Below are 15,596 nucleotides of genomic sequence, written 5' to 3'. Positions count from 1 at the left end.
AAAATTGGACTGCAAGCTTCAAAGCAGGTGAATTTTCCATTGAAGATGATGACCGATCGGGAAGGCCAGTTTCTGTGTCAGTTCCCGAAAATATCGATGCAGTTCATGACATTATTTTATCAGACCGTCGAATTGGGCTAAAACGGATATCTGAAGCATTGAATATTTCATACGAACGCGTTCATCAAATAGTTCACGTCAATTTGGACATAAGAAAAAATTGCTGTAAAATGGATCCCCCAATGTTTGAATGTTGACCAAAAGCGTGCAAGGGTAGAAGCATCGCGTCAGATCTGTGCTCGATTTGAAAACGATGTAGACTTCTTAAACCGAATTGTTACTATGGATGAGACTTGGGTACATTTCTACGATCCAGAAACAAAACAACAATCGATGGAATGGCGACACTCTGGTTCTCCAAGACCTAAGAAGTTTCGTGTCCAAAAATCTGCTGGAAAAGTTCTTGCTTCAGTTTTTTAAGATTGCCATGGAGTAATCATGATTGATTTTTTGGATAAGGGTAGAACAATAACTGGAGATTACTATTCGACATAACAGACCCCTCTACGGAAAAAAATTAAACAGGAAAGACGCGGAAAGCTATCCAAAGGTGTTTTGTTTTTGCAGGACAACGCCCCTGCACACAAATCTCATGTTGCCATTCAAAAAAATTCGTGATTTAGGTTTTGATTTACTAGAACACCCCCCTTATTCACCTGATTTGGATCCATCCGACTATCATCTCTTTACTCAACTGAAAAAAAGTGTAAAAGGTCGTAAATTTTCTTCCAACGAGGAGGCAATAAAAGCTGTGGAGGTCTGGTTTGCAGAGCAAGAAGAAACATTTTTTTTGAAAGGTCTAGAGACGTTTCAGGTTCGCTGTAATAAATGTATCCAATTAAGAGGAGAATATGTTGAGTAATAAAATATTTTGACATTGAAATTTTGTTTGGTTCTAGAGTAGGCTAAGAATTTTTCAATATATCCTCGTAGTATTTTTCATGGGATTCCACTAAATTTCCTGACGATTATATTTTCGTGAGGAATTAGGAGACAGTTGTTCTATTAATTGTGTGAATCACAATAATTGCATTACATTGTTCCCGACCTCCAAATATTTCCTCAATTCGCCTAACTCGAGTATGTCTAATTTGACAAGGGATAGCTTTGACATCAGGAAATCATTAAATTAACCGAATTAAGTAATGATATCCTAATACAATAGTATTCTGGCAATCCCCCTGTTCACTTTTTGGGCGAGTTTTAATGGTTTCATTGTCCCAAACCGGAAAACCTTCATTTATCACACACTGTCTTCATTTAGGTAAAATTTTCCATGGAAATTGTACTCTTTCAGAGAATCCCAAGAAACTCACGACATCTGTCACGGTCACCTTATTTCGAATTTAATAAGAGGTATATAATATGCATATAGATTCAGATATCTCCATATAAGGCATACGTGGATGCACCTACTTTCAATCCATTGCATCTGTCGGTGCAATCTCCCAGTCCCAATTATTACTACCTCTCGGCATGCTCAAACCAAACAGTACCGTACCGTTTAACAAAGCTAGAGAAAATATGACGGCGCTTTCTGGAAATTCCGAAGGCGTATAACGAGCCTGTAACACCAGGAAATGAGCTCAATAATAAAGATAATAATTCACCTTATGCTCGTACATGGGAGCACAAAGCTAAATATACAGTTAATATTTGAACAGTTAACTGTTTAATTCACTTAGATGCTGGAGTATGTCTGCAGCGATATGTCAGGAATGCAAAGACGAATTCAACATCTCCGAGTTGCTTTGACGCGCTGTCAGTCAAGTTGAACCATGATTTTTTTTGTGGGGAAAATGTGAGCTAGCGTTCGGGAATGCCTGGGAAGATCAATTTGAGTTTTAATTGTAGGTTTTGACATCGCATTCTAGTCCATACATAAACATTAAGAGGAGTGATTTCTTGTCAAAAAATAGTGTGGTTCTTTCATATAAATTTAGCAGCGTTCAGCTTAGATACAGCTCCCTAAAGATGGTCACCTGAAAAGCAAATTTTTTTTGAAACCAGAAAATGATAGAAATAACATACTTATGATAAAAATAGAGCAATCATTTCAAGGTATCCTGATTCATATTTGATTTTCTGTGATCTGTAATCTGTGGAACAAACCCATAGAATAAAAAATAGAAACCACGGTCGAAATAAATGCACAAGTCATAACCATAGATTAATCTATGGTCATAACATAGATCTATAGGTCATAACCAATGATTTTATACCAAAGTGGTTTTTTTCTTTCATTATCATAGGCACCAAAACCTGCCCTTGTTATTTCCGTTCGGACTTGAGTTGAGCCGCTAGAGGGCGAGCTAAAAACGTATTTCATCCCAGCCGAAGCCGAGCCCGAACCCATTCCGAGAAAATAATTACGAATTGTGAAAATAACATCGGTGCCAAATAATTCCTGGTCGATGTCCACGTGACCCTTGCGGCCCCCGTAAGGCCAAAGTAAAATCAATTTGGCCAAACCGACTGTGCAGATGGAAGCCGGGCTTTAGTTAGCGGGATTAGATTTATTTAGATTCCGACAAATTGGTCACAAAGATGTTGAGCGGGAATTTACGGCCGAAACAAAAGCGTAAAATTGCATTTTCTGAAAAGCCCGGTTTATGATGCTCTCTCTCTTCTGGTTGTATAATGCGCGAAACGTGGAGCCAGGTAAATATACAACGTTTCGTAGTGATTAAATTTGCATTTTCTCGTTACTTTGATGCCGCACAAACCTGGAGTATTACTTCGAGTTTGCGACGTACGATTCGTGAAATTTCTACATGTCTATGACATGAGATTTCATTCTCTAGCACGCGAATCCGTTTTATGAAAGTTTTCAGGAGGTAGACTAGGCGAGTTATGTGTCATTTAAAATCATCTGCGACAGTTTATGGCGTTGAATTCATCATGGAACTATGGCGGATTGGTATCTCCCGTTCAGAATCTCACAGAAAAGATTCAGCTATGTAAATCGAGATATGTCGATGTTTTTTTGGTAGGGACCACCAAGTACGGCAAACCACATTCTGCCGACCCTTTGCATCGACAATCCTACATCAATATGATGCGTGGTACCTTTAACATTATTATATAATGTAATTTTATGAATTAATCAATGTTATCTATGTTTCACTTCATGATAGTATAGAGAAAAGCATTTGGGTATGAATAAATTCCATGAAAATTAGTCTCATCAGATGGTAAGGACCAAATATTCTTGTCCTTCTAGAATCCCTCACTAGTTTGGTTTCCGTCCTCTTGAATTTTCCATATTCATTTCGAATTCCACATAGTGCATTCGTACGTCATGAAACCTCAGATATCAACCTGTACATCTGATTTATTATTGAGGAACTCTATACCCCTACTAGCTTTCGACACATGGTCCTATGTACGTGTGTGTTCGAAGACGAGATATTCGAGCCCGTTAAACGTTACTTGCCTTATTCACGAAATAATTTAATTATGTATCAAATTTCGTGACGGTTAAGGATGATAACGTTTCACATCATTCACGAACGACGTGAAGACGGTATACGCTCAAGGGAAAGTGTTAAATTTGAGAATGTATCCGGATATTTTGCGGAAGGCTGCTGTTCCTTCGAGCTCAACATTCATGGTCGACTTTGATACTTAGATACTTTGATATTAATATAACATCACAACAATTGCATCTTCTCTGGATGAATGTTCCTACGAGCTTCTTGGTCAGTGCTGATACAAATCGATGCCGAAGAATATTTTAATGAGATTCATCTAACACAAACTTTTCATCTTGGATGCTTGATGGATCCTACATTTTACAGTAGGGAGGTCAGATCCGTGTATTGAATGATTGGATGTGAATGTCATATGTGTATGTCAGAATTAATCTGACTGTTATTAATTCGAGATATCAATCATTCCATGTTGAACATAAATCAATCTGCTGGTCCCATCTACTTCACTCTTCAAGTGAGGCACAACGGGAAAAAAGAGTGTCCAAAAATGATTGTCATAGGAAAGATGACTTATTGTGATGTTAAAAATACACGGACATGAGGAGGATGACGTAAGAAAGGCCCTCTGGCCACTCAAGAATGTACCGCAGACGGCTTTGTTGCTAGAACTTGTCTATTATAAAACGAAATACCTGATCCACAATGGTTACTTTGAAAAAGATGCTCATTTCACGCCTGTTAGGCTCGTGTAAATCTCTCGTTTACCCTATGGAATCTTTCGATAATGGCGCTTTCAGTAATTAAAAGGAGATTGGTGCTGTTACAGCGCCCTAAGGAACTAGATGAATTATTGACGTCGTCAATAAATTAACTGATTCCCTTTTGGTGCCAGATCAGGCCAATTCAGAACAGAATAGAACGGAATGAAAACCCCGAGGTAACTGACCGAGTTGAGGTCAGTGAAAATATTGATTGCGTAATATTTATTTGTGTACTTCGGTATGACATCGATCTCGATTTTCAGGAGACAGTTGTGGAAGCGCAAACTCTTCAGAGCGTGTGAAGACCGTTTATACGTTGAATCTTGAGTCTTACAATAACCATCAGAGATTTTTAGTATTAGGTCATAGCAACCTTAAAAGATTCTCTATAGGTCTCATTTTCTGATGATCGTATTCAGAAACTGTGAAAGTTATAAAGAAATGGGCAGAGCAAAGGGTTCGATAGGTGAGTTAACATTTGAAAATTGGTGAAAATATTGAAATATGAAAATTTTCTTTCATTTTCGTGGAGCATTATACAAGAAGTAGGTGATTTGAGGAGGTTTTTACTTACTCCAGTTTGCCCAACTCGAAATTCTCAAAGACAAATTCGTACAAAAAGAAGAAAATTTATTGATCGCTCTAAAACCTGCTGCGAAACCAATCCATCAAAAGAAATCTCTGGCAATTCGAATCTTTCACCCGGGGGAACTTCAAAGGGAACATCAAATTCCTTCATCGTGCTTTCAATGGCTGTCAGAAGAAGACGATCCTCAAATAGGAAATATTGACTTAGTCATGGCTGTACCTTTGAGTCCATTACCTCTCCGACCATATTTAATAATCGAGAATGTTCGTTCTAACTCACCTGGAAGGACGGATATAATGCTGAAGGAGCTTAAGCTTACACCTATCAGTTCGATATCTCTTAATTCATCTCTTTTTCGGTCTCTTTCTTGCTGGCTGCTCCTTCGAACTCTCGGGTTATAATTCTTGGCTCATCTTTTCTCCTGTCTCTTGATTCGTTTTCATTGAAATACGGAAATGTATTTTGTATTCGTATGATTCCAATAGAATTAACAGAAATTGCACTGTAGCAATTTATGTTGAAAAGGAGCCATTTGGAATTCATTCTGAGGATGACAAGAATCGTTACTTCCTGGTGATATCTTCACCTGGAACTATAAAACACAGAATGTCATTCGAATATCTATGGTGTCCTATGATAGTCTTTCCGTGCAATAGAAACATTCTGGCAAAACTCCCACATTCATTTTCTCTTCCCTTGCAACTGCAATGTAGATCGAGAATTTCGTATTTTTTGTTGATAAACCGATATAGGGGTGTACCACTGAGTCAGGCAATCAACTATACCAGTTATTGAGCGAACGCCAACCCATTCATCACGAAGATTGTCGAAATTGATCACGATAATTCGGAATATATTGTGGATTTTCAAATTTACTGCAACCTGAAAGGGTTTCATTGTATAATGAAAAAAAGTAGTGTTTCCCAAACACTTGTTGTTGTTTCATTAACCAAAAAATGACTTCTTCTAACCCAGAATCCCTTTGGTTCCATTGGCTGGGCGTTTATAGTAGGATAAGCATGGTTTTTGCCAGTGCTTTCGATCAAACAACAATCCAATAGTGAAAACTCCTGTGTATCTTGGGAGAGAATGCAAAGGGGATTTTTAGTGATATTTACCATCTCTTTCAGTGGCATGAAGTAATTTCGAGATTGAAATCGTCTTATATTCGTAATCCTCCTCCGAGAAGGTGCAGAATATTTCATGAACTTGTCTGCTTTCCTCTACCGGATACACCTAGCCGGAGCAAGAAATAGTGTAATGTATATTTCAGACGTATCATCATGTCCTTAGCACTTCCCACTCTCGTAACAGAATCAAGTAGGGACTTACTGATATAACATAACAGCCACCAAAGCCCCAAGTTGAAGGATTATGTAGGTCATCTGGAAATATTCCCCATTGAACAGAAGTATAAATATTGAATAAGCATATTGCATACTCGGATCTCATGGCATATTGAATTTCCAAGCTTTTTCTTCTGGCGTGTAGTACGTAGAATCGCGCTCGCTCGGCAAAGCCCGGATTAGGAATCCTTACTTCCGCCAAATGTGAATCTTCAGCAGCCATGTCTACACTCAAATTGGATTTAGTTATTATGTATTCTGCTCGTTATACTCAGGATGTGATGGTTAGGCGCTCAATGGATGTTTAACTCGGTTTTGGCGGAGGTCTGGAATAAGGAGGAAATTACATCTTTGTTTGAACAAGGAACATTTTTTGTGGGGGTTTGTGCGATGTGGGATCGATAATTTGGAGCGAAAATAATGCTACAACTCGTGGATATTTTGTAGGTGCAGGTTTTCATTATCATTTCGGAAATTTGGAAAGATTCACTGATTGTACCTATTCAGGAAGGGCTAGGATCTGTGATTCCTGGTTTTCTCATGACCTTCCTTGGATATTTTTTCATTCTTTCGTCATGCTCTAATCTATCTAGCATTAGATAAGGAGGTGTGAGATTCCAGTTCACTACTATGGCACATTTTCATAGCTAGAGTGAGAAAAACACAGACCTAATGCCTTCCTGATTACACCTGTGAAAGGTTCATTCTAATCGAGGTGAACTATAACCTCAATCCAACGCAACAAATTCCTGCTGGACGTCCATTGTTCCTGGAACAATTAGCTAGGCCGCAATTGAGTCTTCTGCTATTTTTTCAGGATTCGCCATGCGATAATGGCCACATAAAGTATACATAAGGTATTGTTTCGAGAATTTGTGTTCGATCTAATTCACCGGCTATAATGGCCAATCTGCAGTCTCATTTCACAGTGTATGCAAATCGATTGCGTACCGTTTATGGCTTTATTAATATCTCATTTTCGAACCGCCATTCTTTTGTTGTAGGAACAATTGCATTCTACACCTTGTACGCTTTAATTTGACACATACCTAATATGGCGGCGGTAAGGGAGCCGCACAGAGCTGGCTTCTATGAAATCCTGCAGATTTGGGGCAAGAATATTCTTACCAGAAAATTTTACCTTCAGCATTGATCTACCTACACTCAAATTCATTGAAATCATGATAAATGTTCGCGAGTTTGGATTAAGAGGTAAGCAGATTTACGAAGATATGCTTAATACCCTTGGTGATCATTGTTCTTCGTATGCGACCGTGAAAAATTGGACTGCAAGCTTCAAAAGATGTGAATTTTCCATTGAAGATGATGACCGATCGGGAAGGCCAGTTTCTGTGTCAGTCCCCGAAAATTCCGATGCAGTTCATGACATCATTTTATCAGACCGTCGAATTGGGCTAAAACGGATATCTGAAGCACTGAATATTTCATACGAACGCGTTCATCATATAGCACACATCAATTTGAACATGAGAAAAATTGCTGCAAAATGGATCACCAGATGTTTGGATGTTGACCAAAAGCGTGCAAGGATAGAAGCATCGCGTTCGATCTGTGCTCGATTTGAAAACGATGTAGACTTCTTAAACCGAATTGTTACTATGGATGAGACTTGGGTACATTTCTACGATCCAGAAACAAAGCAACAATCGATGGAATGGCGACACTCTGGTTCTCTAAGACCTAAGAAGTTTCATGTCCAAAAATCTGCTGGAAACATTCTTGCTTCAGTTTTTTGGGATTGCCATGGAGTGATTAATGTTTTGGATGAGGGTAGAACAATAATCGGTGATTACTATTCGACATTACTGACCACTCTACGGGAAAAAATTAAAGAGAAAAGACGCGGAAAACTATCTAAAGGTGTTTTGTTTTTGCAGGACAACGCCCCTGCACACAAATCTCTTGTTGCCATGCAAAAAATTCATGATTTAGGGTTTGAATTACTGGAACACCCCCCTTATTCACCAGATTTGGATCCATCCGACTATTATCACTTTCCTCAACTGAAAAAAAGTTTAAAAGGTCGTAAATTTTCTTTCAACGAGGAGGTAATAAAAGCTGTGGACGTCTGGTTTGCAGAGCAAGAAAAAATTTTTTTTTTGAAAGGTCTAGAGACGTTGCAGATTCGCTGTAATAAATGTATCCAATTAAGAGGAGAATATGTTGAGTAAAAAAATATTTTGACATTGAAATTTTGTTTGGTTCTATAGTAGGCTAAGAACTTTTCAATATATCCTCGTATTACTGAAAATTTTTTCGTATTTAACAATGGGGAAGCACAGAACATCCAGATGTTTGTGCTATACTCATCCGTGCTCCCGCGTTGACAATTCTCGGGTCACCCTATAACTGAAAATTAATGGATGAATGGTCGTGAGCAGGCATAAGAGACTGGGATTAGGAAGCCAACTTTGGAAGGCCCATTTCGTGACTTCTTTTATAATCCCAGTGGGAAGAGGGACACATTTTCTTTTGTGTGGGCGGTATAGCCATGGTCGCTTTCAAGATAGGATTTTATTTTTTCGTGGTTAGATTTCAGGAAGGTTCGATACAAACGTAGGTATTAGGAGAAAAATTGTTTTGAGAAGTGGAAACATCCTGAATACATTGAAACTATTGTTTGATGATTCGTTTGCATCGAAAGAAGCTTTGCATCTCCCGAAACTCTCCAATAATGTGGAATTTAGTTATGTACTTTCTTTCTCCAACTTTCCCCTAGCAAAATGTCTTGATTTTTTTCTAGAGAGCATTTTCTTCTTTGAAGTCAAAACCGATAGTTATTGGCGAAATTCCAGATTCAACTATCTCGCATCTTTTCCGTTCTACGTATTGAATTCTCGGTCGGATATTTCCTAAATCCAACGCTATGAGAGATCCCCGACCTTTCAGTGCCCGTATCAAGGAATCTGCCCCAGAAAATGGCATGCACTTCTCATATTACGTCCGCAGAATTTCAAACAACACTGCCAGCAAGTATACTCTTCTCTGCAAATGCAAACTGTTCGGTACGTGACGCTGAAATCCAAACCTGGACACCGAGGCTCGAGACGATTTGACGTGTTTTTATTGCTGGGAGTTATTGGTAGTTGATATTAGTTATTTTATGCGTTACGACATGGGAATCACATTAGGCGTGCAATATAAAACAGCGAAGATAAGGACTATATTTAAACACGGGCAAGAACGAGTCTCCCAAACGACTATTGTCACGTCCCTCTTATTTACGAGATCGGAGGTCTTGTTCTTAAACACGTACGCGAACAGACTTGTCCTTTTGCGCCACGGTTTTCAGACCAAACAAAAACAGTGGCACCAGCAACTGTGGGGGCTGCTCTATGTATTCGGCGTGAATCCAGCAAATTTACGAAAACTATACCGAGGATATATTGAAGAATTCTTAGCCTACTATAGAACCAAACAAAATTTCAATGTCAAAATATTTTATTACTCAACGTATTCTCCTCTTAATTGGATACATTTATTACAGCGAACCTGCAACGTCTCTAGACCTTTAAAAAAAAAATGTTTCTTCGTGCTCTGCAAACCAGACCTCCACAGCATTCATTACTTCCTCGTTGGAAGAAAATTTACAACCTTTTAAACTTATTTTCAGTTGAGGAAAGAGATGATAGTCGAATGGAGCCAAATCTGGTAAATAAGGGGGGTGTTCTAGTAATTCAAACCCTAAATCACGAATTTTTTGGATGGCAACATGAGATTTGTGTGCATGAGCGTTGTCCTGCAAAAACAAAACAACTTTGGATAGCTTTTCGCGTCTTTTCTCTTTAATGTTTTCCCGTAGAGTAGTCAGTAATGTCGAATAGTAATCTCCGGTTATTGTTCTACCCTTATCCAAAAAATCAATCATGGTTACTCCATGGCAATCCCAAAAAACTGAAGCAAGAACTTTTCCAGCAGATTTTTGGACACGAAACTTCTTAGATCTTGGAGAACCAGAGTGTCGCCATTCAATCGATTGTTGCTTTGTTTCTGGATCGTAGAAATGTACCCAAACTCATCCATAGTAACAATTTGGTTTAAGAAGTACACATCGTTTTCAAATCGAGCACAGATCGAACGCTATGCTTCTACCCTTGCACGCTTTTGTTCAACATTCAAACATTTGGGGATTCATTTTGCAGCAATTTTTCTCATGTCCAAATTGACATGAACTATATGATGAAAGCGTTCGTATGAAATATTTAGTGCTTCAGATATCCGTTTTAGCCCAATTCGTCGGTCTGATAAAATGATGTCATGAACTGCATTGATATTTTCGGGGACTAACACAGAAACTGGCCTTCCCGATCGGTCATCATATTCAATGGAAAATTTACCTCTTTTGAAGCTTGCAGTCCAACTTTTCACGGACGCATACGAAGGACATTGATCACCAAGGGTATTGAGCATATCTTCGTAAATCTGCTTACCTCTCAACCCTTTTAAATACAGTTACTTGATGATGGCTCCATACTCCAATTTTTCGATTTTCACAATTTTGGTGGACATCTTTTTTCTTTCAATTCATTGCGTAACTCTGGTGTACTTTTTTGATCTCAAACTTCACACTGACACTTCACCCAGCATTAAAATAATCACTACTATAATCGGACAGGAACAAAAAATTATAAACCTCCGCAAATTATGGTTAACATATGGATTTCCATAAATTTCTTTCGAAAACTGACAATGAAATGGGGTACAATCGTCGAGTAGCATCCCACATGATAGCAGGACGAAAAACTCTTTAATTTCACCTTTTTGTTTCAGATAATGCCCTGCTGACGATTACTGGTGAGCCGACAAGATGGAATGGTTAAATTTAATGAAATTAGTGTTGATAAATGTGTTTTGTGTGGTGCGTTTCGCTTCGAGTGCTAGATGGTCGCATTCTGCAATGTTAAATCCGGATTATAAGTTGTTGTGGTCCTTAGGACCGGGCCCGCAGGATATAACTTTCGAGCTGCAAGTTAGGACGCTAGGATACGTCGGATTCGGCTTCTCCAAAGACGGGAGAATGGCCGGATCAGACTTGATCATCGGCTGGGTGGATCAGGGACAGGTTCATTTCCAGGTAAGGATACTCAACTTATTGAAAAAATGATAAAAATAGCGCCATAAATACTCGAAACACTTAAAATATCCGGGAGAAGTCAAGCTAGAACTAGACCACTTGAACCAATAAAAAAGATGTAAAGAGTATCAAAACAAAAAAGAAAAAACATAAAAAAAAGAAATTTAGTGTCAATTTTTTTTCAACATTTGATATGAAACGTGAATGTTCTCTAGAGGATAACAGGCACTGATTTCACGGGCAACGTCATTTGAAAAAGTAGGGCGACCGTGTTTTACCCCTTTCAGACCACCCTATAAAGTTAAAAATACCGTTAGTTTATGCGCCTATTCAAATAGATTCCGCCAACGTTTGAATCATCCACTGATCGAACATTGTCGACTCACCCTGTATATTTTGCAGTCTATGATAAACTATTCGAGGGTAATTTAGGAATTAATATAGGTTTTCCTCATAATTTCCCTACAAAACAACAGGGAATAGCTCGTACTTTCTCCATGATCTTCAATCAAAACTATAACCAGGAATTTATTTATTATTCTCGTGATTGACAGGGTTGCGAACGAAAAAAATTATTGCCCGAACAAATTTAACGCGCCATACAAGTGTTAAATGTTTATTTCACTAGGCACCCCTGATGGAACGTCTCTCACCGATAACATACCCTGCAAGTTGATGGATGAAGCCGTTATTCATTGTTGACACATTGCTCACTTCCCTTGATGAATTTTTACCCCCTCAAGAATCACTCATTTTTCTCACTATACCCTCAATCGTTCACGGTTTCTCCAAGAATAAGGTGAATGTTTGCCGAGCTATTAAATAATGATTGAATTCGAAGTGATATGCTATGGGAAAGAGTAGATATAATCGATTGATGAAGTCCTTAGTTTATTTATCATCAACTCGTCTATAATTGTACGGGGGATGAACACCCCGTCCCCCATTCTTCGTCGTGTTCCGAATGGAAAAAACGCCCCGGAAAAATCGTTAAAGAAATGAGGAGATAAAAGCGAAAATTTCCATCTCGATCATCTGATGAATAAACTTTACGAATCTAACCCGATTCGAATCTCCTGTTCAAACGGAATTCGAGAAAGTTAAATACGGTCTTTTCCCTTTCCGAAACGTCCCCGCTTCGTCTGAAGATACACGATTCGTGTCAAAATTGTATTTACTTATTCCCTGAGGTTTTTTTTTCTCCCGGGGAACTTAGGAGTTCGATTCATATTGGGTTCGTTTGTAGGCAAAGTGAACGGAAAATGTATTTCATCATATAAATTGGATCTCTCTCGACGAGGGTGTTTGGGAATAGTAAGACCGTTTGTGTAACGGACGGACGCGAAAACTTCACCCGCCCAGACGTCCTTTATTTTGGGCTCAATCGAACGTTTCCAAAAATCGGCCTTAGAATAAGGGCGTTCTGCAGTAACCCAACAGAGTGAGAGAGAGAGAGGGAACCAGGTCATCTGCCCCGTTGGCAATCGATACGACTGAAACGGTGTCAGAAGTAGCTGGTCCCACTCTTATTTATTTCGAGGAACAGGAATTTAAACTAACGAAGCTAATCCCGTCGTCTTTAGAGGGGCGAAATCAATTTTTTCGGCTTGCTAATCTTGTCAGGGAAGGGTTGGCGGGATACTTCGTCGAGGAATTTTTCTTAATTGATACGATATCATTACGTAGGATCGCGCCCCTGCCTCTAATTGCATCGAGAGGGAGCTGAGAAAATTTTATCTGAGGGAGAAGTATTCAGGTTATCGATCTCGTGAAAATTTCGAGGAAAATTTTCAGTAGAAATGATTTCATGAAATTATTGTCAATCAGTGCCAAAAAGCTACCAGATTCGCAAGAAAATGATTGAAATTTTTGATTTCTTGGACTTATGCTTTGGCGAGAGGAAAAATTTAAAATACTCCAAAGATCCAAAGATATTGGAAGAAATGAGTGTCTTTCATTCAATTCCAGATAATTCTTAATGAATTTTTCGTTAGTTCTCGAAAAGACTTTGCATTTCAGGATAATTGGACAATAGTTCCTGACAATTCACGACAATTCAAAACGATTTAAGAACGTTCAACCTTAATTTAACTTTTGCATTCTGCAATTTCTGCATTTCTCAAACTGAAGACAGTGAAAATATCAGAGGAAATGGTTGAGTTTAATGAATGGTCTTTCCATGTTCTATCCCAGAGGTTCAAAAAGGAGTAATGAACCAAAAGAACTTTTGATATTGCTCTCTACTCTCGTCTCTATTCAAGCAATAGTTAGAGAGCGTTTCAGATCAATATAGGGAGGATATAGAAAGACCATCTGGATTACCTATACCAAAAATGAAATTGTAAAAACAAATATACCATCAATCATTATCAAAAGTGTCAGATTAAGTTATATTCTGTTCAAACGTGCAAAAAAAAAACAAGCGCGCTAAAATGAAAGTGATAATATGATGATTCTACACTGATTTAGTTTATAAGGTCATCTTGCATAGCTCTTGTGAGCAAATTGAAACAAAAGATAGCACATTCACCTGGGACCTAAATGGAATGGCTGAAAAACTTTTTCGGCAAGATGTAAGGAAAGAATTGCCGTCAGCTAATGATGAATTTGAGACGAAACCCTTCCTCGTCTCGAGAAAAATTTGAAGAAATTTCTCCGGAATGTCGGTCCCACAGAGAGTCGAACCATCGAAAAAACTCGCGGGACGCCCATTCCATCTCCTAATTTATGTTATCCAGAGGCGAACGGAGATCGAAATCTCACGACCGCTGAGCGATGAAAGTCCGAAATATATACGAGAATATCAGCGTCTCTGCCGCTTCCAAACGTCGGTTCGTCACAAAGTAGCCATAAACGAAGATTTCGATCTAAATCTTTCGCATTAACATACAACCGCCGTAAAATACCGAGTCACCTAAAGATCACGGGTTTGAGGGAAGATCGGTTTGAGACGTAGCAGATATATCATGCGACAGTTGCTAGAGAGCGGGATGCTGGCGCTGGAAATTGCAGTTTATTGTCCCAGAAGGCGTCTCTTTTTTTCGCGCCTAGGCGTCGTTTTGTTTTTGAGGACGATTTTTATTTATGGCATACGAAGAAAGAGATTTCAAATTGAAATTCAGAGAGGAGAGGGCGTTAGGCGCGTAAATAACATTCTCGACCGTTTTTTTCCCCGGGATATGCGCTGTATATGCGGGAATATAAATCCATTTCTGCCGTTTTATAGAGAGACTCTTATGGTATTTTTATGGCAATGGAGTGTGGATCGCCAGGCCGTATATAGACCTAGGAAAGGCCGACTTCACTCCATAAGAATTCATTCGGGCAGATAAGAGCGACGCCTGGAATTGAAAAATAAAACTCTCAGGAAATTTCGTGCCCACGTCTTCGGTGACAGCTTCCTGAAATTGATCGCACTGGATGTCACCGAGGGATTAGCGTTATCGGATTTATTATAACGGGGATATATGCGGGAAAAACGGAAATCAAACGACGTTTTGCTATGATTCATACAACTTCCGTATGCCCTAGGGATGTGTAGTTCGTTCAATTTCGAGGAACCAGATCGATCTAGATCCATTGCTGAGAAGACCCGGTTCAAAAGACCCGTTCAATTGACCCATTGGTTCTTTTAGGTAGTTGGGTTTTGGGTTGTGATCCAAACATTGCGCATGGTTCGAATTCGGCTCCGTAGTCCCGTCTCGATCAGTTCACTGTTCTGTTAGGAATTTCACTTCAGTTTAGTTCAGTTGAATTAAATTTTGATAGAATGGAATATGGATGCTTCTTTAGTTGCAAACAGCTGTGTTTTGTGGGCCATAATATTTTTGATCGGCTGAAAATAGTTAGTTGAGGTCAAATTCGTGAGAGAACCGAGAGAAATATTGACCCCAGTGTAGAAAAAATTCAAAAACCAAAAGTCTTTCGAAAGGAAATGGATATCGGACGATTCAAATTTTGAAATGGAGACATCATTGATTTACAGGTTCGAAATTCGTGAGATCTAGTCTCATTAATTTCGTCAAAAACTGAAATTTTTGAAATCAAGATTATGTTATTGCTGCGAATCCAAATATTTTCCTCAAATTAATCTGAAAAAAAGTTGTAGAATTGACCAATCATTTAAAATTTACTTTCATCAATATAGCCATAATAACAGAAATTTCTACTAGTCCTAGTTCCTAAATCTATCATACTTTCTTCAACAAGGAGCCGCTGATTCACTTGCGGAATGCAAGTAATATAAGTTCATTTTATTACGACTACCATCTGTTTCCTTTGGGTCAGTCTGAAACCCGTCTAACTATTCGG

General features: G+C 38.7%; 1 protein-coding gene across 1 annotated transcript in view; it reads left to right on the top strand.

The window, feature by feature from the left end:
- The window catches only part of LOC123311611 (MOXD1 homolog 2), an 81,823-nt gene that overhangs the window by 15,145 nt on the left and 51,082 nt on the right, over nt 1-15,596 (top strand). Inside the window, exon 2 of the mRNA XM_044895664.1 lies at nt 10,982-11,285. Within this exon, the coding sequence (XP_044751599.1) occupies nt 11,019-11,285 (267 nt within the window). The 5' untranslated portion in view covers nt 10,982-11,018. The remainder of the gene's footprint in view (nt 1-10,981; nt 11,286-15,596) is intronic.

Source organism: Coccinella septempunctata, chromosome 4 (assembly GCF_907165205.1).
Source record: "Coccinella septempunctata chromosome 4, icCocSept1.1, whole genome shotgun sequence".
NCBI classification, from domain to species: domain Eukaryota; kingdom Metazoa; phylum Arthropoda; class Insecta; order Coleoptera; family Coccinellidae; genus Coccinella; species Coccinella septempunctata.
This window is presented reverse-complemented; position numbering and strand designations above follow the sequence as displayed.